General features: G+C 38.2%; 1 protein-coding gene, 1 long non-coding RNA gene and 1 pseudogene across 2 annotated transcripts; 2 read left to right on the forward strand and 1 right to left on the reverse strand.

Moving 5' to 3' along the window:
* Positions 1 to 7,388: 7,388 nt before the first annotated feature.
* Positions 7,389 to 8,123, reverse strand: LOC147494535 (uncharacterized). The gene has a single exon (XM_086568167.1). The coding sequence runs from the start codon at positions 8,121 to 8,123 to the stop codon at positions 7,389 to 7,391; it is 735 nt and encodes a 244-aa protein (XP_086424293.1).
* A 15,643-nt stretch (positions 8,124 to 23,766) lies between these two features.
* LOC147494536 (uncharacterized) lies at positions 23,767 to 24,260 on the forward strand. Its single transcript, XR_015198840.1, has 3 exons — positions 23,767 to 23,879; positions 23,956 to 24,033; positions 24,134 to 24,260. It is a non-coding gene; the product is annotated as an uncharacterized LOC147494536 (long non-coding RNA).
* A 962-nt stretch (positions 24,261 to 25,222) lies between these two features.
* On the forward strand, positions 25,223 to 26,980 carry LOC147494537 (U-box domain-containing protein 52-like; annotated as a pseudogene).
* Positions 26,981 to 27,983: the final 1,003 nt, after the last annotated feature.

Consider the following 27,983-nt stretch of genomic DNA (forward strand, 5'->3'; position numbering starts at 1 on the left):
CACAAATAATTAACATGGAATGCACCATCAAAACGAATTAAGCACCAAGATTTCCTATGACGTAGCTTAGTGGAATGAGAGCAAAGCCTTATAGATCTAAAACCTAATCGAGTATACGGTTTCTTCTTTGTCCTCCCACGGGCGGGATGCCAAGTAAATGAACGTGAGAAAATTGATGGTTGTGGAAGATAATGTAGGATGTGGATAATTTTGAAGAAAAAAAAATGGAAAAAATGAAAAAGTGTCAGTGGCTTGTCCTTGGGTGTTACTTCTTCACCAAATGGTTTTAGATAGTTATGAAGCATAGAGAAACGCAAAAGGTCGTAGAAACTCAATGGTTCTTTGAAAAGGTAGAGGGCGAGGAACATTCGTGATGGAAGGTGAATGAGTGACATGAGGATGTGAGGTGGGTGAATGGTGTTCAACTAGTGTTCTTAGGTCTATATCATCAGAGGCCTTGAGATATGCAAGACATTCCTCAATAGGTGGGTAAGAAGAATCACTGGGATAAAGGGCGAAAAATTCTTCTTCCGTCATGGTGTCAAGAGATGAATGGATGTCAATAGGAGAGAACTTGCAAGGCGGCAAAGAAGGATTGCAAAAGAGTCGAAGGAAATCCTCCTTGATGTTATCTACGTCTAGGGAGTAGAAATTGTGATCCTTGTCTTCTTCCATAAGAGGGGTATCTACTAGTGTGGGGACTAAAGTGTCAGCCGCACTAATGTGAGGTACAAAACTCTCAATGGACTTCACTTCCCCTTCTACAGGCAAACCTAGTTGTCCCTGTTTTTGTCTAAACATGTTAACTTCTACAAAAAGATTTCCAAAAGAAAGAGTCATTGAGCCATCTCGACAATTGATTTGGGCATTGGCGGTTGCCAAGAAAGGACGCCCTAAGATGATGGGAATGGAATCATGAGCAACTTCTGTGTCAAGAATAACAAAGTCGGCTGGATAGTAAAAATCCTGAACTTTAACGAATATTTTCAACTACACCCTTGATACTTAATAGAACGATCGGGCTAACCGCAAAGTCATTTTGGTTGGTTGAAGTTTTGTTAGACCTAGTTGTTTATATAAATAAAAAAAGGGAGTAAGTTAACACTGCCCCCCGTGTCTAATAAAGCAGCTTGTTATGAAGGTATCACCTAAGGTGCATTGTACAGTAGGACGACTAGGGTCCTTGTACTTAATAATTCCGTTATGTTCAGATAAAGAGGGATATTGTTCAGTTAAGAATGCTTTGTGGGGTATGTTGGTTTTCCTCTTCTTGGTGCACAACTCTTTTAGAAACGTAGCGTGTTCAGGTAGACTTTTTATAGCTTCTAGAAAAGGTAGGTTTATAGTCAAATTTTTAAACACTTCCCTAATCTCATCAAAATTCTCGCCATTTTAAAACACAACTAGTCTTTGGGGATATGGTGCTTTATCGCTATTTTTAGCGTAAGGGATAAAAGTTTTATTAGTCTTTGCTTTATCTCTATCCATTTTCCATCTAGGTGTCCATATTGGAACCTCTACAGTGTGTAGGTCTTCACTTTCTATTATTGGGTCTTGTAATGTTTTCCCTTTTTGGTTGTGGTTTAACCGGGTACTTCTACAGTTGTAGGGTCTTCGAGTTTCTATTATAGTATTTGGTATGGTATCATTTTTAGTTTGGGGTAATCTTTAGGCATAGTCACTTGGTTATCAACTACTACCGCTTGACGAAACGGGTTTGGTAGGTTAGGACATGTCAATAACCTTTTGGTCCCCTTTGGTTTATATTACCATTACAAGAAATACTTTTTTTATTTCAAAGGGGGTGTTTGTTGACTTAGGATTAGGGTACTAAACGCTTGACTTGGAAACACGCCGGTTTGGTTATTATTTTGGTTAGAAGACATGTCAATAACCTTTTGGCACAAAGACTGCATCATTTGCATCGCTTTGTTTCATCATATTAGAGTTTTGATCATGCCGATCTTTCTCTTTAGCAGTGTAATGTTCAAGAGGTTTTGTTGATTGCAAACAGGAAAAGTTTTAGTGATGAAGTTGAGTTTTGTTGCATAATTTGATTTTGTTTCTCCAACAAGGTCACTACTACTTTTCTCCCTGCGTAGATGGTTGTATTGGAATTAAAGCTTGTTGAGCCGCTCATGTCTTGATGTTGATAGTTTTGGGTTATGGGTACTAAACCTCTATTCCGGGTCACCTAAGTTCCTTTGTCCTTGATGTTGAAGTTAACCGGTTGAAGTGTGATGGTTGTGGTTGGTGTTTGTGCATAGACAAGAGGACAATAGAAGTCGGAATGCTCAAGACTACAAATGACATTACAAAACATGAAAAATAGAGTTAATGTTCATGACCGGAGTGGGTTGTTGAAACGTAGATGGCATCTACCTTTTAGTGAGGGCATCGATAAGAGTTTTAAGCTCGGGATCATGTTTAATCTCAAGAGAAGAAGGAGAGGAGCGGAGGAATCGTTACCTCCCCAATTGTTGTTCTTCTTAGATTGATCTTCTAAGAATTTATAAGCCTCCAAGGCTCCTTTACTAAGAAAACTATCCCCCACCATGATATCTAGAACCTCCTTATGATAATGTGAAAGCCCCTTGAAGAAAGCACGAACAAGCGTGTCTTTCACAAGATTATGATGCGGCATTCAATGAGAAGATCGCTGAAACGATTCCGTGCCTCCGAAAAGGATTCATGAGGATTCCGGCTGAAGAGAAATGAATCTTGTGAAGCATTTCATCCGTCTTTAGTGGTGGGTAAAATTGTTCCATGAACAATTGAACAAGTTAAGCCCATGAGTCCACAGAGTTTGGGCTTTAAGATCTCATAGCGGTTAATCAAGACGCCTTTGTCGGGGGTGAAAAGGGAATACCCTTACGGTTTAATTTGTTCCGCACCAACCGTAGGATGGTGGAATGTTATATGAGGACTTGTTCAATCCTACGATATTTATATAATCAAATATGTGATAAGGTTTTTCATGAAAAACCATGGTAACAAAATTAAAAAATATTTGGGGATTCGAAATCCCCAATCGGTCTAAGCTAGAACGATGCAAGATTTGGGGCTATCACCAAGGCTTTGTAGAAGTCGAGAGAGAGTCCCTCTTTCTTCACCATTATATCGGTGGTGTGTGTAAAATTTTAGATAGGCGTGGTGGTATTTATGTCTACGAAAAACAAGCCCGATTATACTAGAATTAAAACTCCTCCCGACAAAAGAAACGAGGAGTGGAAGAAGGGAATACCCACTCACAAAAACTGGTCCTTGCTTCGCTCATTAAAAATAATAAAAACTCCTTGTTCACGCTGTTTTCGTGTATATAACAAGTTAGAACACCCCTTCAAAACATGAAAATTGAAAATTTGAATCAAAACCGTGGAACCCGCAAAATCAAATCCATGGAAATCAATCGCCGCTTCACTTGCGCAAACATACAAAATAGCGATGCCATTAATGCAAATTCGAAGTTCCCAACACGTGTTTTGAGCGAGGTTGCGCTTTTCTGGTTCCAACAGCGCCAAATCCCAAAATTTCGGTCGCTTCAAGGTTTTCGAATGTCCAATGTTTTAGCATAGCATAAACATCGCACCGAACGGTATGGCCGGTGAAATAGCAAAAATAGCTACTCACGTGAATTTCAGATGTCTCGAGTGTTTTAGCCTCCCAAAATCGCCATCTAAAGCGAAAATGTGGGTTTGGGTACCAAAAATCAGGCCCATGTCCCTCAGGGTTTTTTTTACTTTGTTTTAGGCCTTTTATCGTACTCCAAAAAATTTGAAATTTTTACAGTAGTTTTCTAAGACGTCTATCAAGTAGCCTGTAAAATTTCAGATTAATCGGAGCTACAAAAGTCCCTCTACTGCCCTACAAAGTTTGCGAAACAGTTTTCGGACACAATACAAATAACCGAATGGTTAACCCATCAAAACAAAGCCAAAAATTGCCAACTTGTTTCTGTAAAACTTTTAGAGCAATTGGAGTTCTACAACCTCTTCTTATCGGCTGGTGTTCCAGATATTAAATGTTTGCAACACTGCAGAAACACACTGGAAACACTCTACTATTTAGGTGGTCAAAACAAATCAAAAACTCGTCAAATTTTTACTACAAACTCCTGACTTAGGATAGATACTCCTGTAAAAATTATAGAATTTTTAGAACTCTCTAAGTAACCTTACTCGTCTGTTTTTCAAGAACATACGGTGTGAAAACTGAAATGCAGCACTGTAAAGATCGTATTTTTTTCACAAGGTAAACCAACTTTGAAAAATCTGAAAATATTCCAGTAAATCAACAACACATTAAATATTATGTCTGAAAATTTTTAGAATTTTCAAAAATTTAGAAATACCTTCACCGCAGTGTTTTTCTCTGTGAATCCATGACCCTATGCCTAAAACAATGAAATGGTTCGAAAATTCAAGAAATAAGAATGAAAAATTAAAAGGGTGGGTGGGTAGAGAATGGGGGATTGCCCCTTGGATTCAATCAATTGAATTTTTGTCTAGAACGAGATTAAGATGGCAGCGGCGCCATTTGATAACCGTTATTTTATGTAATCTAACTATCTATGGGTAAACACAAATAATCAATTTATGTAAATACGTGTTTATATCAATATTCATACTCTCAATAACGAAGTAATATAAGAGAGTCATGATTCGTCTACTCTTAACTCTCTAGACTTAAATCGAATTCAACTAATCAAACCCAAAAGGAACAATGGTGAGAGTAATGATTTGATATGAAATTTCTATACTACCATTCCCAACACAAGAACAATAATAACAATAAGACATAATTAAATTAAACTAAAATTAAAACTAATTTAGAACTAAGATTGTGAATAACTAATTATGAATTTAAGACAACTAAATCTAAATAAGAATTTAAACAATAATCTAAATTGAAATGAAGAACTAATACTTTATTCTAAAAACTAAAATATGATTCTAAACTAACTAATTGAATGAATGTAAAAAAACTAGATCTAGATCTAAAAACTAATCTAAATCTATCTTTTTCTAACCCTAAACTCCATTAACATTAGCTTCCTAACCTAACTACCTTTAACAAAGAGTCAAACTTTTGTTTTTATACTTTCAGATCTAAAAATCGTGCATGGGCTTGGAGCCATGTTTTGGGCCGGAAAATCGGGACCAAAACCTAATTTCTTTAGTCCAAAATGGGCTCTTCAGCTGCAGTTGGCTTCGACAGATGTTTCGTCCACTTTTGCTCCTCTGATTGGGCCAAGGCTTGGACCATTGGAAAGCTCTTTCCGAGCCGGTCGTTTTGACATAAGATTCTTCCAATTCCGAGGTCTGAGTCCAAAGATACGGTCTTCGGAAGTTCTGCTGACTTGTGCATTATTTCTGCCCGTGTTGACTTTTCAGCTTTTGATCGAGCTTTACAAAGCCTTTGTCTCCTTGAATCTTGGCCTTTATTCACAGAACTCCTTAGCAACTGACCTTTGCTCCTTTATCTCGCTAAAGTGGCTCATTTCTGCACATAATGGAGTTTGAAGCCTGAAATACATAAAAACACGTAATCAGTATTAACTCTTAATTGTTACTCACATAATTGGTCTAAAAATATGATGGTTAAGGGGTTAAAACTATAGTTTTGGGCTCTTATCAGTAGACCTCCATAGTGTCTCCTAGCAAGTCTTTGAATATTTTGGTGATAGTCTTTGGTAGGTCACTCCTGCGTTCTTCAAGTCGAAAGGTAGGACGTTATAGCAGAATATACCTTGCTCGGTTATGAAGGACGTCTTTTCCTGATCTTCTTCTGTAAGTGGTATTTGGTTGTACCCACTGAATGCATCCATAAATGATACAAGCTCATGGCCACAAGTTTGGTCTACCAGTATGTCGATTCTTGGTAGGGAAAGCTGTCTTTTTGGCAGTGCTTGTTGATGTTGGTGAAATCTATGCATAGTCATACCTAACCATTCTTCTTTGGAATGGCTACTATGTTGGCAAGCTAGGTCGAGTACTCGACTTCTCTGATGAATCCAACATTTTTGAGCTTTTCTATCTCTTCGTTGATGGCTTTTTGAAACTTGAGTGCTAGCTTCCTAAGTCGTTGTTTGATAGGCTTGATGGTTGGATCTACATTTAACTTGTGGCAAGCGACCTGAGGGTCGATTTCTGACATATCGATATATGACCAAGCAAAAACATCTTTATTGAGAGATAGAAATTTGACAAGTTGCTCCTTGAGCTTGTGGTCCAAATCAGCCCCTACATAGACAAATTTTGGGTCATCAATTGTGCCCAAATTGACTTTTTCTCCTGGTTCTATTTGAGCTTGTTTTCCATTGAGCTTGTTTGATGCCGTTGCTGGAGGGCTGGATGTTTGAGGATTTTGCCTCGTTGTGATGTTTTTGGCTTCAACGACCTGAGGCTTTGGTGAGGTCGTTGTGCTGACCTGATTGTATTAGTAAGCTTCTAGTTGGTTGCTTCTGAGCTCCATGATGCCTTTGGGACCGGGATATCGTAGGACCTGGTGTATGGTTGATGGAATTGCTTGGATTTTGTGAATCCAATTACGTCTTAGAATGGCAGTGTAGGACGACCTGACATCGATCACACTGAAGCGTGTTGAAGTTTTGACCATGTTCTCTTTTTCGCCAATAGAGACTGGTAGGATTACGTCTCCGATGGCATCTGTATGATCTCCGTTGAACCCATAGAGCGGTGCATTGGACTCTATCATCACCGAGTCCGGCAAGTGCATGTCCTTGTATGTTTGATAGAACAGTATGTCGCATGAGCTCCCTGGATCGATGAGAACTCTTTTGACTATCTAACTGTTGATTTTGACATGCACTACCAAGACATCATTGTGAGGTAGGCACACCTTGTCTAGATCCTCTCCTGTGAATGAAATTGTTGTTGTCCTCTTAGGGTTGGTAGGGTTGATCATCTCGGCTTTGTGTGAGAGGTGGTAGATTTCTTGGATTACTCCCACTCTTCTGTGCTTCTCCCAACCTGAGATTTCATCGTTTGAGGTGTCTGTAATCATGTTGATTACTTTGTCCTCATCTTGGTTGGAGAAGTGTTGTCTTCTGTTGTGCCTTGACCGACCTGGAGACTTAGATTGTCGAGTTGATCTACTCCTGCTTCTGTTTCTGTTGTTGGCAGGTCGTTTATTGCTGCGGCTTCTACTTCTGTGGCGTTTGGCATCCATCTTGTGCCTCAGATCGCTTTCTGGCAAGAACTCTTTTAATTTACCTTCCTCCACTAGGTCTTGGAGGTAGTGCTTGAGACTCCAGCAATCATTGGTGTTGTGGTGGTGGAGTTTGTGGAAATGGCAGTATGGACACTCTGGTATGGCTATCACCTTGTTGATGTTTGGTTTGAAGTATGGTGCAGTATATATTTTCTTTAGGATTTGACTTGGCGTTCTGGAGAAGTTGGAGAATTCTCTCTTTGTGTATGAGGGTTTGCTGGCATTAGATCTCTTGTTGTTGTTGTTGTTGTTTTTGAATATTGCTTGCTTTCCTTGGGGTCTGGCTCGTTGCTAACTGCCAGGACCTCTTCGCCTTTGCGCTTGGCCATCCACTCTTCATACTTGATGTATTTGTCGACTCTGTGGTACAGGTCTGCTGAGGTGTCTGGCTTGTTGTGCATGAGGGACCATGCTAGGTCGGAGTCGTCCAAGAGGGCGTTTGTGAACGCATAAATTGCAAAACCGTCACTGAGTCCTGACTCCAGCGAGAGGAGATCCTTCTTAAAACGTCCTAGGAAGGCTCGGATCATTTCACCATGAGCTTGCTTGAGTTGAAACAAGGAGTCCAGGTCGGCGCGCTTCTTTATGTTGTGGACGAACTTTGCTACGAACGTCTCAGCAAGGCTGTCAAAGTTGTTGATCGAATCTGGAGGGAGTGTGTAAAACCAGTCTATTGCTCCGTCCTTTAAACTGGTTGGAAAAAGTTTGCACTTCAGGTAGTCGTAGTCAGTATGGCTGTAGAGTGCTAGGATTTGGCTGAAGCGAGCTACGTGCTCGCATGGGCAGGAGGTACCATCGTACAACGGGAACTTTGGTTGGATGAACTCTGAAGGAGATTGTTTGTCTCGGATATCTTGGATGAATGGTGATGCTTTGTACGTCTCTAACATCTTCTGAGCGATCTGGATCGCGTTGGCTCTTTCGCTTGACTTCTCTAGTTTTTACGCGAAGTCTTCTAAACGCTGATTGGTGGTGTTGGTTAGGGCTGCAACAATGTTGTGTGATAAGAGCCCAAAATTGTAGTTTTAACCCCTTAACAATCATACTTTTAGACCAATTATGCGAGTAATAAATAAAAGTTAATGCTGATTACGTATTTTTATGTATTTCAGGCAGAAAAGTCAATTATGTGTAGAACTGTGCCACTTTGGCGAGATAAAGGAGCAAGGGTTGGTTGCTAAGAAGTTCTATGATTAAAGGCCGAGATTCAAGGAGAAAAAACCTTTGTAAAGCCCGGTCAAAAGCTGAAAGTCAAAGTCCACGCGGGCAGAAACAGTGCACAAAGTCAGTAGAATTTTCGAAGACTGTATCTTTGGACTCAGACCTTGGAATTGGGCCTACCTTATGTCAAAATGACCAGCTCGGAAAGAGCTTTCCAATGGTCCAAGATTTGGCCCAATCAGAGAAGCAAAAGTAGACTAAAAGTCTTTTGAAGCCGAATCCAGCTGAAGAGCCTTTTTTGGACTGAAGAAATTGGGTTTTGGGCCCGATTTTCCGGTCCCAAAACATGGCTCCAAGCCCATGCACAATTTTGGATCTGATTTCCTCCATATCAACAAAGAAGACTTAACTCTGAGGAAATAGAGTATCTTAGGATAAAAAGTAGCCATTAGAATAGCTTCTAGATCTAGTTTTAATTAGAGTAGCCATTTCAAAGTTTTACCCTTAACATCAATATCGAAGTTAAATTTACTCTTAGTTGTTCTTCTTGTTTTAATTAGAGTATTGAATATTGTTATTGCTTGATTAGATAAATAAAATAGTTTATTATTGATCAAATTTGATTTTGTCAGTTAAATTTGTTAGATCTAATTTCATTTATTGTTTGTTATTCATTTCGTAGTTATTCATTTTGGGTTGGATTATTGTTTAGTTAAATTGCATAAAGTTAGAATCTTTCTATTATGTCGTATTCAATTTTATATGGAAAGGATAGCGTAATGATTCTCGACTAAACCTCCATTAGAGGGGGTTGAGAAGCCTTGATGAAAGCTTGATTCTCGATTAGCGTAGAGTAGTCGTAAATTCTTTTCCACTCTAGAAACGATTAGTTCACCATGAGAATGGGTTTGATTGTTCACATGCTAGTTATGAATTGGTAGAAATGTCATGTATAATTAGGGATTAGGATGAACCAATTGTTCTACGAAGCAATTCAATTCGGATTACGACGATTCGTCGTTAGTAAATTAAGTTGAATTAAGGTGGAATCAATCCCCCCTAATTCCTTATTATAGAATCAACGTAGTATTTCCGTAGTTTGAATCAATTATAGTTAGTATCTTGTTATGCGTATTTGCATCGTAGTATAAGTCGTAAATCTCTCACTCTCATAGACTTTAGATAAGACTGATTAGGTTATGAAACATCTCATGCTAAAGAACTAGGAGTGGAACGAATCATCTACTTCACTATATCTCAATAGGATTGAGAGTAGAATATTTGATAAAGCTTAATAGAAAACAGTTCTATTTTAGTTTTACTAGCGTTTAGAGTTCTCGCGAGCTTTATTCATCGGTAAAAATAGCGGTTTAGAGCATTATCAAATGGCACCGCTGCCATCTTAGTTCCCTTTCGCATTGTTTTCATAGAATAATTAGTCTTCCAAAAGTCCCATTACACCCACCCACCCTTGTTGGATTCTAACTATGGTTGTCCATTTCAGCATTTAAAAGTTCCTCGAAAAATTACATGGGCTGCTGGCTTCAAAAGCAGAGCGTGACTCGCACCCAAACGCTGAACCCCCTGCGACACGCGCCAAACCGAAAGTGACCGCACTCAAAACACTGTAATTCGAAGTTACACCGAAAGCCCATCTGAGGCGAGCGACACCTTCTGCTGAAATTGCCCGATTTCCTCAGGTTTGTTTCAAACTTTCCATTTCTTCAAGTTTTTCAGTGTTCTAACTTGTTATATACATTGAACATGCGTAAACAAGACGATATTTATAAGCGAAGCAAGGAGGCATTCAGATACTCTTTTCTTCCATTCCTCGCATATTATGCTAGAGGTTTATACTAGCATATCAGGATTGTTTGGAGTGTTGTTGTATTTCGTTAAGATTGGTCTTAGCCTTGTATGAGATTACGGTCAGGCCGAAGAAAAACGACTAACGTAATTAAACGGCAACGTCAACAAACACGCCTCTCTAGTATACCACTCATTACACCTCTAACTAGCATACCACACACAACACCTGAAATAATGGGCGAAGAAGGAGAGACTCCTCTTTCTGACTTTTATAAAGCCTTGAGCGATAGCCCTAAATCTTGCATCATTCTTGCAGACCCAGTGGGGGATTTCCGAATCCCCCCAAATATATTTAATTTGTTGCCCATTTTTCATGGTCTAGACCATGAAAAACCTTATCAGCACATGCGTAGGATTGAACAAGTCCTTACAACATTCCACCATCCTACGGTGGGTGCTGAACAAATTAAACTGAGGGTATTTCCCTTCACTTTAGCCGATAAGGCAACGTCTTGGTTAACTGCCCAATCGCCTAATTTTGTGGACTCGTGGGTTAAACTTGTTCAACTATTTATGGAACATTTTTACCCACCCCTGAAGACAGATGAAATGCTTTCCAACATTCATTTCTTTCTACAGAATCCTCATGAATTATTTTCTGAGGCTTGGAATCGTTTCACCGATCTGCTTATAGAGTGTCCACACCACAATCTTGCGAAAGACACGTTAGTTCGTGCCTTTTTCAAAGGACTTCTACATCACCATAAAGAAGTCCTAGACATAATGAATGGGGGTAGTTTCCTAAGTAAAGGAGCCTCGGAGGCTTATAAATTTTTAGAAGACCAAACTAAGTGTAACAACAACTGGGGGTAGTGATGATATCCCCGCTCCTCTAGTTCGTCTTCCACAGTTAAAGCTGCCGGTATGTTTGAGATGAAACTCGATCCTGAGTTAAAAACTTTAATTGAATCTCTCACTAAAAAGGTAAAGGCTATTTCTGTTCAACAAAAGCCTACCCCCATCATGAATGTCAATTCCAATCCATTTAATTTCTGTTTGAGTCCCGAGCATCCCGATTCTACTCGTCCTCTCTCTAGCCTATGAACATGCTTGTTCCATTAATAGCGAACCTAACGCCCCTTGGAGGCAAAATCCCAACTTCGGTTGGAGAAATAATCAACAAGTCACACCACCAGGGTATAATAATCAAAATGTTAGGCCAGCGCCTAATTACAACCAAGCTCCCCAGAGACAAGGACAAGGACAAGGACAAGGACAAGGTCATTATAATAATTATAACAATAATAATTATAATGTTAATAGAGGCATCGTTCCGGTAAATAATAACTATCACAACCCACCTGTTAATAATCAACGTGCGATAGTTCCAGTCACACCACCCGTGACCACTACACCCACACAACCGGATCGTCTTGACACCTTCATACAAGTGAGCCAACAACTTTTCCAAACCATGGCTCAATCTAACGAACAACTTTTACAATCCATTACTAATTTAAGCCAACAATTAACCCAAGATAAAACCCAACCCAAAGGTGTGTTTCAGGTCAAGCGATACCTAATCCTAAAACAACAAACCACGGCCTTTTGAGGTAAATGGTAATACTAGTAATAAAATGAAAACGTTGGTGAGCTAAATGCCATCACCACTCTCCGCTCAGGTAGAGTGGTTGATAACAAAGTAACTATGCCTGTAGTTACCCCACCAATGAGTCCCTACACAATATATTTTTACTAAATACCGAAGTAAATGGCGAAGATCCTACCCGGTAGAGGTACCAGTTAAACCACAACCAAAGAAACAGAAAGCCAAGGTGAACCACCCTGTTGATCCATATGCAAAATATAGAGAGAAACCACCATTTCCCCAGAGATTAGCTATGTTGACCAAGGATACAAATTATGAAGAGATTAGGGATGTTTTTAAAAATCTGACGATAAACCTTCCTTTTCTCGAAGCTATTAAAAAGTTACCACACCATGCTAAGTTTCTTAAGGAGTTGTGTACTACTAGGCGTAAGACCAATATACCAAGAGACGCCTTCTTAACTGAACAATTCCCAACTCTATCTGAACATAACAGAATTATTAAGTACAAGGACCCTAGTCGTCCTACTGTACAATGCACCTTAGGAGATTCCCACACGACGACCGCATTATTAGACCTGGGGGCGAGTGTTAACTTACTCCCATATTATCTATACAAACAAATAGGTCTACAAGAGATGCAACCCACTAAAATGATGTTGCAATTAGCTGATTGGTTTATTAAGTATCCTAAGGGTGTGGTTGAAAACGTGCTGGTTAAAGTCCAAAATTTTTACTACCCAGCCGACTTCATTATCCTCGACACAGAAGTCACTAATGACTCTGTACCTATCATTTTAGGGTGTCCCTTCTTGGCTACTGCCAACGCGCTCATAAACTACCGCGATGGTTCGATGTCCATGTCTTTTGGCCATCTTTCTGTTAAAGTAAATGTTTTTAAACCGACGGAGCAGTTTCCAGATACGACTGTCGATGGAGAGATTAGCATGATCGAGAGCTTAGCTCAAGATTATTTCAAAAACATGTTTCCTGAGGATCCAATGCACAAAATTCTTTCCTTCGGAAATTCCGACTTTAACAATGACTCCCTGGTAGTAGAGGAAATAGAGGAAGATTTCCTTCAACTCTTCTGCACCTCTTCTTTACCACTTCGCGAGTCCCCCCTTGTCAACAACCATTCATCCCTTGACGCTATGACGGAAGATGAATTTTTTAATCTCTACCCCAGTGATCCTTTTGACCCACCTATTGAGAAATGTCTTGCATATATCAAGACTTCTGATGATATGGACTTGAGAGCTCTAGTTGAGAACCATTCACCCACATCATATCATTCACCTTCTATTACCAATATTCCCCACCCTCCACCTTTTCAAAGGAACCTAGAGTTTGCACTGGACCCTCTTGTTTCTCCTGTGCTTCATGAATTTCTAAATTCTCCTAAAATGGAAATAATGCCCAATGGAAAGGAACTTGACACTTTCATTTTCAGAATTGAGACAGTTCCTACCTACACCACGAATGAGTCTTGTGCTAAACCCACATTCTCATTTTTTCCACTCTTTCCTTCTAAAACTTATTCATATCCACCATATCTTTCACAACCATTCAATTTTTCACACTCATTCACTAGAACAACCTCTCGTTCAAAGATGAAGAAGAAGGTGCATGCTCGAGTACGTTATAGGTCTATTCGACTTCGCTTTCATTTCACTAAGTTGCGTCGTAGGAAATCTTGGTGCTTCATTATGTTTGGATATATTTTCTGTGATATTTATTTATGGAACGATCCACAACTATTTCAGTTGTTGATATATGATAAACTGCACGTTCATACATATATTCTCGATAAAGTCTCGAGAATCTGACTATAAACGACTCATTTTATTGTTTGGGGTACTTCCTTTCACTTCCATATATTGGTAGGGGTACTTCCTTTCACTTCCATATATTGGTAAGTGCACCATTCAGGTAACCGGGCCCTCCCTATAGAGTGTGTGGCTGTAACTACCGGATCCTAAGTCCCCGTTTAACATAATTTATGGTTTCCGCTCGCACATGTTTTCTCAGTTTTTGAGTCATGTTTTCTCTATGGTGTGAATTATGTCTTTATTGCTTATTGTTTTTTCTTATATTAATCCGTATGTATAAAAAGAGAAAAAAAATATATTAAATCATAAACATAATAATCTAGGAAGTCTCGAATCGGCGTTAAAAAGACCATTAATAAAACAAATTTTCTAAAACTGTTGTAAAAATTTTGTTTGGGGGTGGGGTGTTCGTGTTTCTGTCCTGGGATGTTTAACTTTCCATTTATGTTGCTTAGGCCGTTTAATTGTATTCCGATTTGGGTTGACATAATCTATGAATTTAGATTTCATTAGTTCGCATAACTTACGTCATACAGAGGCGTTTTCCATTTTCTTATATGTCATCCATAGTCGGAATAGAGTGTTTTATAGATCATTGGATTGGAAATTCTCTCATGATCATTTCCATATCTCATTCGCAAAAATCGGACCAGTAACGAAGCGGCAAATTTAGTTTGAAGTTGCGCTAAAACTCGACATAAATCGGAAAATCATATTGGGCTTGGGCCCAAACTCGTGTGCACTCAAAGCACACCTGCGCCTTACCTTCAAACCATCAGTTCGCGATCTTCACCTTCAAACTGCCATTAACAAAAACAAAGCTTTAAACCCTAACATAAAACTAAAAATAATGAGAAAACCTAAATTCACCCACGCCCACAGTTCAAACCCACCCCAAATCTTCTCCTACCTACCCCCACCGCCACCTCCACCAATTTAAACAACTGAAAACCACTAAAAATTCAAAAATTTAGAGCTGTCGCGCCTCTACCGCGCCACCACCATTGTTTTTCTAGTGAGGTTGTTTCTCTTTGCTTCCTACACCTTCTATCAAACCTCAAATCAGATCAAAACTCCAATGGCTCAACGACGTCGAATTTTGCCGGAGCACACATTTACTGCCGACCACTTCGCGCCGTTTTACGGTGACGAGATGGTTAGTAGACACTGGAGTAGTTTGTGGTACTCGACCGATGATTTTTACCACAAAGATTTGGTCCGATAGTTTTACAACACGAGAGAGTTGGATGGGAGGAGAATTTTTGTTCAGGTGGATGGGAGGAGGCGAGAAGTATCTACGGAGTTGTTGGCCGAGATTTTGGGCATTCCGCCTAGACGCCATCTCGATGCCACATTGCAGGAGTCCCAATTTACTGGGGTCGGGCCGTTGATGAACGCGACTATTTTCGAAGGAAACTACAATGCGAGCTCGCATTGTGTTCGCCAGTCGTCCCTCAGAACCAACCAGCTGGCTGTAGCTCAGTGGATTGGTAGGAATGTCATAGGGAAGGAGAAAGTCAGTGACATCGGTCTGAACTACCTCCACATTCTATGGATACTCCAGGAGCAGAAGTATGAGTTCTGTATTTTAGAGTTTTTGGGTAACATGATTAGGGGAGTTGGAAAGAGTATTGCACCTCTCCCTGTTTTGATAACAAAGATCATGATGACCTTTAACGCGACTCTGACGTCTGATAGGATTTGCCTGAACCAACACCGAAATCCTTGTATTTATACGGAATGTATCCAACGAGTTTGGAGGCTGTCTGAGGATAGGGTAGTCGAAGGGATTGACTCGGCGAATGAGAATGACTCAGAGAATGAGAATGACATGGCATGTTTTGATGCCGATGCCTTGGAGAGGTGTAGGTCAGATGCAGAATGCATGGTTGTGATTCATCGTGGCATGCGTTCTCTCAATACTATTTGCGAAGACCTCCGGACTCGGCAGGCTACTATGCATCATAACTTCGAGAGTCGTACCCAGCGCGAGGATGAGCGGTGGGAACAGACGAGGGCTGAGCTGGAATTTCAGCGCCAATTCCGTGCCGATATGCTTGCACACTTCCCATCCCACGGGAGTTCTTCTGAGGATACAACTGTGAGGCAAGAGCGTCGTCACCGAAAGACGAAGGGCAATGACCCATCTAGAGCTCAGGAGCCATCTCCTGAGCGTGTGCCATCCGCTACAAGCAGCAGACATGTTTATGGATTGTATAGGTTGATGATATTTTATTTGTAGTTTTAATGGTTTTTATTTCCTTTCGATGTAAAGTTTATGAATTCCGTAGTTAAATTTGAATTTTGTAGTGAAAAGTTATTTGAATACCAATATTAATATAATGTGGTTCTTTTCAAATTGTGCGTGGTTGTTATTATGGATCCCACCTTCCCAAATTGTTTGGGGGTGGTTATTATTTATTCTACCATGATTTGTATATGATCATCAAGTTTAGAAGTTGTTTTGGAGTAGGGGTTGAAAATATTGCCGATATGGGCATATCTATGAATAGATATTGGATAGGATGAAATCTAGAGAAGTTAGGTAGTTTCTATCCTAAATTCAACCTAAAATATATTAGGGTTGTTTTAGAATCAAGAATATGATTTGTTTCCGATTTCAGGTTTGGAAATTTTATTATTTCCGGAAAATTGCCTTAACGCTTTTTGACAACTTCCCGATTCGTTTTAACAATTTAAAACCTATAAAAACTTCATTCATTCTACACTCACAACCCACACTACAACTCACATCCATCTCTCACCTTTCACTCCCTCGTTTCCCATTTGTTCTTCACCATTTTCACAACTTCGGAAAGACGGAGCGACTTTGCCCGCACCTTAACCTTTTAAGCACTCGAAATTCTAGTCGAGGCACTTTCGCTTCGAACAAAGCACACCTACACTTAGAGTAATCTTGTAACTTCGAAAATCATCGAGGCGCTGCTACTACCTCCTCGTGAACACAAAATTTCTAGTTTTCTGCGGGTTGTTCCCGGATCATTTGCAGTTGTTCCAGAGCGTAGTTTTGAGATGACATCTCCAACGATAATACCGGAACAATCTTTCGAAGATTTGTTCCAAAGCACCACTTATGGTGCTTGGTTTCGCGAGGTGATCACACACATAGGCTGGGAACCGCTAATGGTAAGACCTGATGAACTTTATTCTCCAACACTTGCATATTATTTCTATGATAATTGCATGTTCTTTGAGAGACCAAATGGAGAACAAATGTTCTCCATCAACATTGACAATGAACCAATGGAAATTACCAGGTTTTTGCTAGCATTTGTTCTTGGACTTGCTATGCCAGCTGAAATACAAGACCCATGGTGCTATTGGGTAGATAATATGTATGTCTACACATACGAGTTTTTGCATGAGGCTTATGGGGCAGGCATTTTCCGTATCGAGGACCAAGGGAAATATAACGTCTCCTTTGGTAGCCTATCCATGAACATAGGAATTGTTATGTTTTGGATCATGCTAAACATTTTAGGGGAATGACGTTTTTCTTCTGTGAATGATGCCACTTGCAGCGTCTTCCTTGCTTTAGCCACGGGACGTATGTTCTATGACCTTCCCAGAACCTTGATGTCTAGTTTAGCACGAGCCCATAGCATGAGGCATAAGTACCTTCTTATGCCTGTTCTAATTCCCATATTATGCTATGTTTCTTTCCTATTTTTTGTACACGTTTCACGGATTGGATTACGGTCGACACTGTGCGACCCACCAATAGTATTATTCGATCTTTCCATACAATGACTTGGCAATGGTGGAGGATACAACCTCATCAAGTTGCACCCTACACCCCGTCAGACCAAGTATCGCTTAATAGGTTAGCAATAATAGATGATAAATGGTGGGAAGCTTGGCAAGTTATCATGGCATGGCAGGACGCGAATGAACCTCACTTTTTTATAGAAGGAGAGGATGAGGAGAATGATGAATAAAAGTGGGAGATAAGGTAAGTTTTTAGTTACAGTTAGTGTTTGCTTATGTCCCAAGCAATTTAATTCTTGTTAACCCCATAATGGGTGGAACTCTTACAGAGTGGCGTCAGTTTTCTTTTCTATATTAGTATGTTATAACCTGATTTTGCAGATGTTCCAAAATTTCACGCGTTTCCATGGTATTTTTCCTACCGTATCTATTTAAATACTTTGAGGATAAAGCATATTTCTTGTTTGGGGGTGGGCATAGAAACACGTGTAATTAAGACATCTGTTAGGATATAGATATGTATAATATACACTTGTTTTCTAGTAAAATTTCAAAAATTCAAAAATATAAATAAAAAAAGTTTATGCTATACACTTAGGAATATTGGTATTGTTTCCTTTCTCTTTGCTCTTAATAATCTAGAAGTCACACGTAGCTTTTGCATTAGAATAGTTTTTTAGAAACTTAGGTTAATATGTAAGTAATAATCTTTGCATCTATCTATAAATATATTACATGAGTATCTATGATTGTTTGGCGATAAGTTTAAAATCTAGGCTAGAGTACTTATTCAACAAACCCCAATGAGAATATAGTCTAAAGCCTTATATGAGTGAAACATTTGATAAATGACACAAGGGAGAAGTAAAATCGGATAGAGAAATCACACGTCCACTTGCTTGATCACTAAATCATATCCTAAAAGAATTTAGGCCCTCTTTGGATCGATATAGCCAGAAATTCAAACCTATAAATTATTTTTCCGCTAGTAAGCCCCTCGAGCCTTTCTTTAGCCTTTCATAAACTACAAATCATTTACCCTGTTACAAAACAAAACAAAATAAAAAAATTAACCTACCCAATTTAGAATAAGTCTGAGAATAGAATGAGTGAAGGAAGAAGAAGAGAAAAACCTGTGTAAACAAAAATTAGTAGCTGCTTCAGAAAAGAAAAAGAAAAGAAGTTTCCATCCAAAGAAAAGAAAAAAAATAAAAATAAAAATAGAAATAAATAAAAACTCTAAAAATAGAATAAAAGGGAGTCAGAAGCCAAAGAAAAAGAAAAATATGACTAAGGAGGGAACAAAGTGTTGAAGCAAAAGTAAATAACAAAGTTTTCTTTAGTTACATAATATGAAGACTCTATTATCTCAGACTTCTCCTTTTTGAATATCCATTTCTTTCCTTCTTAAACCATCTCCTAATCCCCGCAACACCTAATAAAGACCTCTAGCTCAATTAGGAATAGGTTAGTGTGATAGTAAGTGGCAGATGTGTTTGATCGACTCCGACTTTCTTGTGTGTCATTGAGATTGTAAGGTAAAGTGTGCCCACTGCACACTGGAGTAGCGAAACTTGAGCGGGAAAATCAGAGTGTTTGTATCTTGACTTATATATGAGAACCTACTTAAGGACGCTATTCCAAGTTTTCAGAAACGAACCTGTTACTGCATTTCATATTATTACTCATTGTATATATGTTTATTCATAGATGATTGATTATTATGCATATATTAGTTTAAGTTTCGACTTGATTATTTTGTATTCATTGCTAGTGAGATGTATAGATAATTGAGGCATAAATAAGGAAACAATAGTTTTATTTATTTGTCGTTGCAGTATAGATGAAGTTTGTGAGTTCCTTCACTGGAAAACTCTCACGAGGCTATAACTCGTCCACTAGGGAATTCCTAGTGGTTTAAGGCCTTGTTGCATATGGTCAATGCAATCGCACTCGGCGAAACGAGAGTAGTTAGAACTCCATTTTTGGTCACTTATTCTAATTTATCATATTTGCTTGAGGACAAGCAAAATGCTGTTTGGAGGTGGTTTGATAAGGGCCCAAAACTGTAGTTTTAACCCCTTAACAATCATACTTTTAGACCAATTATGCAAGTAATAAATAAGAGTTAATGCTGATTACGTGTTTTTATGTATTTCAGGCAGTAAAGTCAATTATGTGTAGAACTGTGCCACTTTGGCGAGATAAAGGAGCAAGGGTTGGTTGCTAAGAAGTTCTATGATTAAAGGTCGAGATTCAAGGAGAAAAAGCCTTTGTAAAGCCTGGTCAAAAGCTGAAAGTCAAAGTCCACGCGGGCAGAAACAGTGCACAAAGTCAGTAGAATTTCTGAAGACCGTATCTTTGGACTCAGACCTTGGAATTGGGCCTACCTTATGTCAAAACGACCGCTTGGAAAGATCTTTCCAATAGTCCAAGCTTTGGCCTAATCAGAGGAGAAGAAGTGGACTAAAAGTCTTTTGAAGCCGAATCCAGCTGAAGAACCTTTTTTGGACTGAAGAAATTGGGTTTTGGGCCCGATTTTCCGGCCCAAAACATGGCTCCAAGCCCATGCACAATTTTGGATTTGATTTCCTCCATATCAACAAAGAAGACTTAACTCTGAGGAAATAGAGTAGCTTAGGATAAAAATTAGCCATTAGAATAGCTTCTAGATCTAGTTTTAATTAGAGTAGCCATTTCGAAGTTTTACCCTTAGCATCAATATCGAAGTTAAATTTACTCTTAGTTATTCTTCTTGTTTTAATTAGAGTATTGAATATTATTATTGCTTGATTAGATAAATAAAATAGTTTATTATTGATCAAATTCGATTTTGTCAGTTAAATTTGTTAGATCTAATTTCATTTATTGTTTGTTATTCATTTCGTAGTTATTCATTTTGGGTTGGATTATTGTTTAGTTAAATTGCATAAAGTTAGAATCTTTCTATTATGTCGTATTCAATTTCATACGGAAAGGATAGCGTAATGATTCTCGGCTAAACCTCCATTAGAGGGGGTTGAGAAGCCTTTATGAAAGCTTGATTCTCGATTAGCGTAGAGTAGTCGTAAATTCTTTTCTACTCTAGAAATGATTAGTTCACCATGAGAATGGGTTTGATCGTTCACATGCTAGTTATGAATTGGTAGAAATGTCATGTATAATTAGGGATTAGGATGAACCAATTGTTACTCGCTGCGATTCAATTCGGATTCTGACGATTAAATCATTATTAAATTAAGTTGAATTAAGGTGGAATCAATCCCCCCTAATTCCTTATTATAGAATCAACGTAGTATTTCCGTAGTTTGAATCAATTATAGTTAGTATCTTGTTATGCGTATTTGCATCATAGTATAAGTCGTAAATCTCTCACTCTCATAGACTTTAGATAAGCTGAGTAGGTTATGAAACATCTCATGCTAAAAAACTAGGAGTGGAACGAATCATCTACTCCACTATATCTCAATAGGATTGAGAGTAGAATCTTTAATAAAGCTTAATAGTAAACAGTTTTATTCTAGTTTTACTAGCGGTTATAGTTCTCGCGAGCTTTATTCATTGGTAAAACTAGCGTTATAGAGAATTATCATTGTGTTCCCCAGCTTCTGTGGTGCCATTGTTGGCGTTGGAGTTGGCGTGCTCTCGCATTGTCTGGTTTTCTTGTTGCAAAGTGATGAAGGCTTCTTGAAGTGTCTTCATCTGGTCTGCCAATGCTTGTAGGTTGGGCTCCATTGTGGTTTTTCTGACCAACTTCGTGGGCTTGAGAAAATAGTGGTTGTTCTTTTCTTAAAGAAACGAACCGTGACTCTTTGAATGTAGATGTTGGTTATTTTGGGACTACGACCTGATGATTTGTTGGATAGGAAATGGCTGCACTCTTCTTGGGATAAGAGTTGCCTACGTATCAAGTTTCTCAGAGTAAACTTGAATCAAGCCTTACGTAGTTCATCTCTCTCTATTTGTAGATGTGTGCTTGAACTATTATGGATTGCAGATCCACCTTGTGTGCTATCTTGATGATTTGTCATTAATGTGCTGTTACAAAGTTAATGTTTTCTTGATTGTGGCGTTGATTGAGCTCTAAGATTATGTTAGTTGATATCTTTTCATGAATAGCTGTAACTGCTGCTGGTGACGACTTGGGTGCTAGATCGTTGGTACGATCTGATGTTGTGGGACGAGCTAAAGTAAGACGTCCTGCCATGTGGACAAGTCCTCTGTAGTGTAGAACGGAGGGTAGTGGTGTTATGCGTCTGTTATATTATTAAAATGGTTTCAGGTACTTTCAAGCATCTTTTTAAATCTACAGACTTAATTTTTTTTACATTTAATAGGTTATTGATGACTTTTTTGTGACTTAAGTGAGACTTAGTCTTAAATTTTTGTAGTTTTTGGTATGAGTTGATTTATATATATAGCTTTTGATCTTGAAAAATGGCCCTTAACAGGGTATAGTTTTCACATTTATAACAATATTATTATTTGTTTTGATGGGTATCACTGTATTTGGGGGGTATGTTGCCTAAGATGTAGGAGCCCCTTTTTTCCCTTTTATACTGTAATAATCTTTTGAAGTTGGCGTAGCTTACAACCATTCAAGACATTAATTCTATTGTAATTTAGAAATTGCACACAAACTGTTAGGTAGGTACTCAACATAGAAGAGAATCTTTGATATTGCATTTTGAGTATGTCATGGATTTGTTCTTCGTGGCTAATTTATTTGATCAAGTAGGAGTTGAATTCCTATTCGAATCAACCATCGTACAAGGCAGAGGAATACATAGTTGTGGCTATATAGGCACACAGTTTGGTTGTACTGGTGGAATTCGATATTGTATCAACACATTACTATTCAATTAGCACAAAAGGAATAATAACTCAACACCTACGAATAGCTACAAGGAGTCTGAAGGCTATCATTTCTAATCCCTTACCCCTTTCTTTGTTATTGAATTAGTGAGTGCATGTGCCTTCGGCACAGAGTGTATAAAGTATTATTATTAGGTGTATTAACATCTCCAAAATACTTATTGTAGTTTTTGTTACCTTATTATATAGTTGTAAATGTTTTTTTTAGTATGCTTAGTATATGTATCGTGATTAGTTAATTATAGGCTTGATTTTGTATATATATATGTTAACAATGTATTGCCTGGTTTGAATATGCTTGATATTTAGTAGATGCACAGAGTCGATTCTATGTAATATAAACTAACGCACACATTATTTGTAGTTTGATTGCTTTTTTTGAAATGTAGGCAACGTGGAAAGTGTAATCAGCCCAAAAAAACACTTAATTGGGGATGCAGTTTGGGGTAACTTTATTTACTAAATATTTCACCTAGGCATTGAAAGCATTTAGAAGTAGATAAATAATGCATAAATTTGATTATCAGGGAAAATAATAGTAGTAAGAAAATTCGACAGTTTCAATTTGTTTGTTGAAGGTAAGATAGTGGAAAGTGATGATCGAGTTTAACTCGTGATGTATTACAAATTAATCTATGTCGTCCATGGAATTTGAGTCTTGTTCTATATCATCATTTTTTGCGATTGCCTTCTCCCCAATCGAGACCTTTATTTTCATGTGCGACTTGTACATGTTGTCGAAAATATAATTCACTACTTTTAGATTTGTAATAATTGAGGTGCTATGGGCCTTATAAATAGTGAATTTGTCTTCAGAGGATGTTGATGGTGACTTGCTTGTATTTGGAGCTATGATTGGCAGATTATCCATTCCTGAAAAAGAAAAATATTGATTCAATCAACATATTTGAGAGGAAATGAGGTAGGAATAATTCCATCGGACAGAGTATAGATTAGTAGCAGTTGCAGTAATGATAGGTTATTATGATTAATCGGGTTAATAATAGAGGGAAAAAAATAAAAATAAAAAATAAAACTATTTAGAAAGAAAGAATTTAAAATACATACAAACATACCACAATGAAGAGGGGAAGGAAAAGGGAAACTTTTTAACAAATTTTGTTGTTTATCTGGTTGAAAATGACTTATATAGAATTAGAGATTAACGTGGAACCTAAAAGTGAAACCCAGTGTTAAATAAGTTATAATTGACTTAATTACTAATGAGTTTTAGTTATTTTATATATAAAGCGGATACCAGATTTCCCAATTAGTTCCCGCATTCCCGGTTTTACACCAAAGTTTTTAATGAGAAGGGTACCGGAAAGTTAGACAGCCAATTATTTTTTGTTCTTCATCGAAAGGGTAAATCGGTAATTTAAATCATTTCCTAAGACTATAAAACTCAACGTCTTTAGAAAACACAGACACCGTTTGGGGGTTTCACAATAAACAAAAAAAAAAAAAAACCGTTCGTTCGTCTTCTCCGTTCTTGATATTACCAATTAAAACCGGATAAGTTCGAAATTTCAAATGTGACCAACGAATCATGCTATTGGGAGTGGCTACTTTTTCCCTCTCTATTTTTCTCTTTCTGTAAATCTGTTCTTCTGCACAGGAGACTTCCAACCGGTAAGATCAAGATTGTGAATGCTTTCAGGCTTTTTTGTAGCAAAATCACATTCAATTCTTTGATTTTCATTTGCAGGTAATCACAGAACAAGTTTTCTTCTTCTTCAAAAATAGCTTCGCTCCTCTTCTCGCGAATAATTCAAACCATTTCAAAGTAAATATCGGTGGTGTAGATGACGATTCATTTGTATTCCTCTAGGTGTATGATGCCAAATCTTTTTCTTATATTTACTTTCTTTCTTCTGTGGAAGCAGATCGCTATTTTCTATGAAGATGACCAGTCGATCAGAAAAATTCCGAAACCAGTCGATTATTCCGGTGGCATTCTTTGCTTCGTTATAAATGCAAGTGAGTAAATAAAACTCTTCGATACAATTCTCTGTTTCCAATTTGTACGAAACCACACTAAATTCTTTGCACATTTTCAACACCGTTTCCATATTTTACAAAGAAAAGTAAAATTTCTAGGGAGTCCCAGTATCTTTCTTCTCATATTTTCTCTCCACGGGGCATTGCTTTTTTGCTTCTCCGTGTATTTTATATTCAAGTTTTTCATGTTGTCTGTACGAAAGAGTAAATATTGTAGGACTTCTACTTCAGTTTCACTCCCTTGAAAGGCTTCAACATCGATTCTTCTAAGATAATTCCATACACTATTTTGACGAGACTTCTGTGATGGACAATATGTTTCCGCAATGGGAATTCCATAAGTATCCAAGATTAGTAATTGAAGTTGTTCCAAGTTGGGACAGCTACTCAGAAAGAATTTTAAGGCTTTGACTTGGATTGTTGTAGGGTGAGTATGATATCTTCCAATGTATACTCCCATGCCAGTAAGATAATACTCAACAAAGAACCCTTGCAACTCCAGTGTTATCAAGTCACACACCGATAGAATCTTCATTACTCGATGAGAATTCTCAATAGATTTGGAAAGCGTATTAATCTTAAATGTTGCCTTGGTCAAAGAAGAAAGAGCCTTTAAATGTCTCACCCCCTACTTCTCCCTCTAATTAGTCTCTCCCCCTGCGTACTCTCCATTACCTCTGCAACCACAATGGAAGAGGTAAGATTCCTATTTCCTAATTTCACTTTTACTTTCAGTTTGAATTTAATCTTAAACAGTTTATTGTACGTTGCCTTCCTCTATTTTATTTTTATGCGTGATTTGAACCATTAATGCCGAAAGGACTTCATCTGTATCCATTGCAAAAAATGAGTTATGATTTCATATGTACTAATTCTTCATGCATCCTACAATTATATGTCACATCAAATTTGCAATGTTATTGATTTTAGTCAGATAGGTAGTCCATTACTTTCAAGGACGATAACTAATAAATACATCCTCCTTTCAACAGATAGAGGCTGAGATGAGGAGACTAAAAATGAAGCTAAAGCAAACCATGGACATGTAAAGACGCCTGCAAAGAAGCGATCTCACTAGACACAAGGTAAGATCTCTTCAGTTTGAACACCGATCATATGTTGTTGAACTACAACAGTTTATAACTGAGGTCCTGCTTATAACCCAAGTACCAAATATAAGTTAAGATCAATGGTTGCAACATTTAACTACCATTGACTCGCCAAGTTTGCATGAACCTTTCTTGATTTCCTTCAAAACCAAGTTACTAAGAAAATTGGTATCGTGATGTTTGATGTCGGTGTAGAGTTTCACCAATGGAAAATTAATGAAGCTCGCAAGTTTGAGGATGCAAAGCTTCTTTGAAGAGGCAGCACTTGCAATTACCAAGATGCAAAAGGTGAGGGCGTGAAGGCCAATGAAAGCTGCTGCAGCATCGAAAAGGATAGCCGAAATGTAGACAAAGAGGAGGAAGGATGTCGAGATTAAGGCCCCGGACCCGCGAAGCGAAAACCTAAGTCTTGACTGCTTTGGCTGACAAGAACATCACGATACAAAAATACGATATAGAAGAGATCGAGATTGCTCTTGATAACTTCTCAGATTCTCACAAGATTGGTGAAGGTGGATATGGGCGGTTTATAGAGCTGAGCTTGATCACACACCGGTTGCCATTAAGGTCTTAAGATCGGATCAAAGCACAAGGGATGAAACAATTCCAACAAGAGGTAACATATATAGTGCTAGCGGTGGTGGTAGCATAAGTAAATAACTATGCATTTATGTCTTTATCATGAAATTTTGTATTCATGATGAACAAACATGACTACGCAGGTGGAAGTGTTAAGCTGCATTAGACATCCAAACATGGTTCTTTAGCTCGGCGCCTATCCTGAGTCCGGATGCTTAGTCTACGAGTACATGGAAAATGGTAGCTTAGAAGAAAGGCTCTTTAGGAGGGGAGGGACACCTAGGATTCCATGGTGGACTCGATTCAAGATAGCAGCCGAGATTGCAACTGGACTTCTATTCCTTCACCAAACAAAACCAGATCCCCTGGTGCACCGGGACTTTAAACCATGCAATATTCTCCTAGATCACAACTATGTGACCAAGATCAGTGACGTTGGGCTGGCATGTTTGGTCCCACCCTCGATGGCCAACATGGTTACTCAATATCACATGACATCAACAGTGGGGACATTTTGTTACGTAGACCCAGAGTACCAACAAACGGGCATGCTAGGAACCAAGTCTGATATATACTCTCTTGGGATTATGTTGCTCCAACTTATAACTGCAAAGCCGGCAATGGGTCTCACTCACAATGTTGAAAGGTCAATTGAAAGAGGTACTTTTGGAGGGTTGCTTGATCCTGCGGTGCCAGACTGGCAAATGGAAGAAACGTTGGCATTTGCAAAGCGCACTTCAAGATGCCGAAGTTAAGGAAAAAGGATCGACTGACCTCGGTTCAAAAATATTACGGAGCTCCTCCGAAATAAGAGCCCTAGGTGAATCAAGCACCATCAGAGAATTTAGGTCTCCTTCAAATTCTCTTCCATGGTCCCCAAGAGCTACTCAGGTTAGTTAGTACGTAATTTGAGAGACAACATTGTTGTCTACTTTAGAAGGTTTGATTAACATTAAAATGGTGACAGATTACCAGTGTCTTCCTGGCATGCTTGATTTCATAAACATGAAGAAGCAAAATGTTTCACAAAACATTCTTCTATGATTTAAATGCCTTAGTCTAAATCGGTATATCAACTTACAAAGAAGACAGATTGAGTTTGTAGAAAATAATTCTATTACACAATTTTAACTTTCATCCTCACTTTTATGTTTAGTTACAATTGAGTTTTGAGGCTTCACAAAACAGGATTGTTTAACATCAATCAATTTGCGTTCACAAAATCGGTCTGAGGCTTTTGTATTTTTGCTTCGCTGTTTTTGGAGTGTAAAGGTTTTGTCAAACACAGGTCGCTATTAGGACTGTTTAATTACAATAGTGTTCATTCAAAATGGGATTCTGGACAGTCGATCATAAATTTGCAAGTAATGATGACATAATTCTTTTTTTTTAAAATAAATTAAAATTTTTCTAGATCTTAGAGTCCCACATATCTGTATAAATGAAGACCAAATATATTCCATCTTTCTGATTTATCTTATTTTCAAGTTTGAGCTGCTGTTAGTATATCAGCATTATTCTAGATTCACTAGAAATCTTTAAGGTGAAATAAATCTTTATGAGGACCATGTGAGTCGGATAACAATGACCAGGGTAGCTTTTTTAATTATGAATTTAGATTTTATTTACTTTTAATGGAAGAGGGACCTTTCCAATGTTTCATTTGGTTGATAATGTTGTTGGCATAGCATCAAAATCACCAACGACTTTGGTGTTATTTTCTTTAACAAGCTTCCAAAACCACCCCTTTATAAGTTCATTTTTCCATTCATTGTTCTCCTCAGTTTCCATTCATTCACAACTATATATTCATCTCTCTTTGATTCTTCTAAAATAAACAAGAGCATGTCAATTGTTGCACCTATTCTTTTGTTCTTTACTGTCATCTATGGCACCTAGCTGATCCTGACATGTTCCAAGATATCTGTGTGGCTGATCCCTCCTCTGGTTGGTAACTTAATATTGTCTTCTTTTCATTCTGTAAGTTTTCGTAGTACATAATGGGAATTGGCTGGTAGTTTTTTTTTTCTTCTAACTTTTTTGCACG

Source organism: Coptis chinensis, chromosome 6, assembly GCF_015680905.1.
Source record: "Coptis chinensis isolate HL-2020 chromosome 6, ASM1568090v1, whole genome shotgun sequence".
In the NCBI taxonomy this organism is placed as follows: Eukaryota; Viridiplantae; Streptophyta; class Magnoliopsida; order Ranunculales; family Ranunculaceae; genus Coptis; species Coptis chinensis.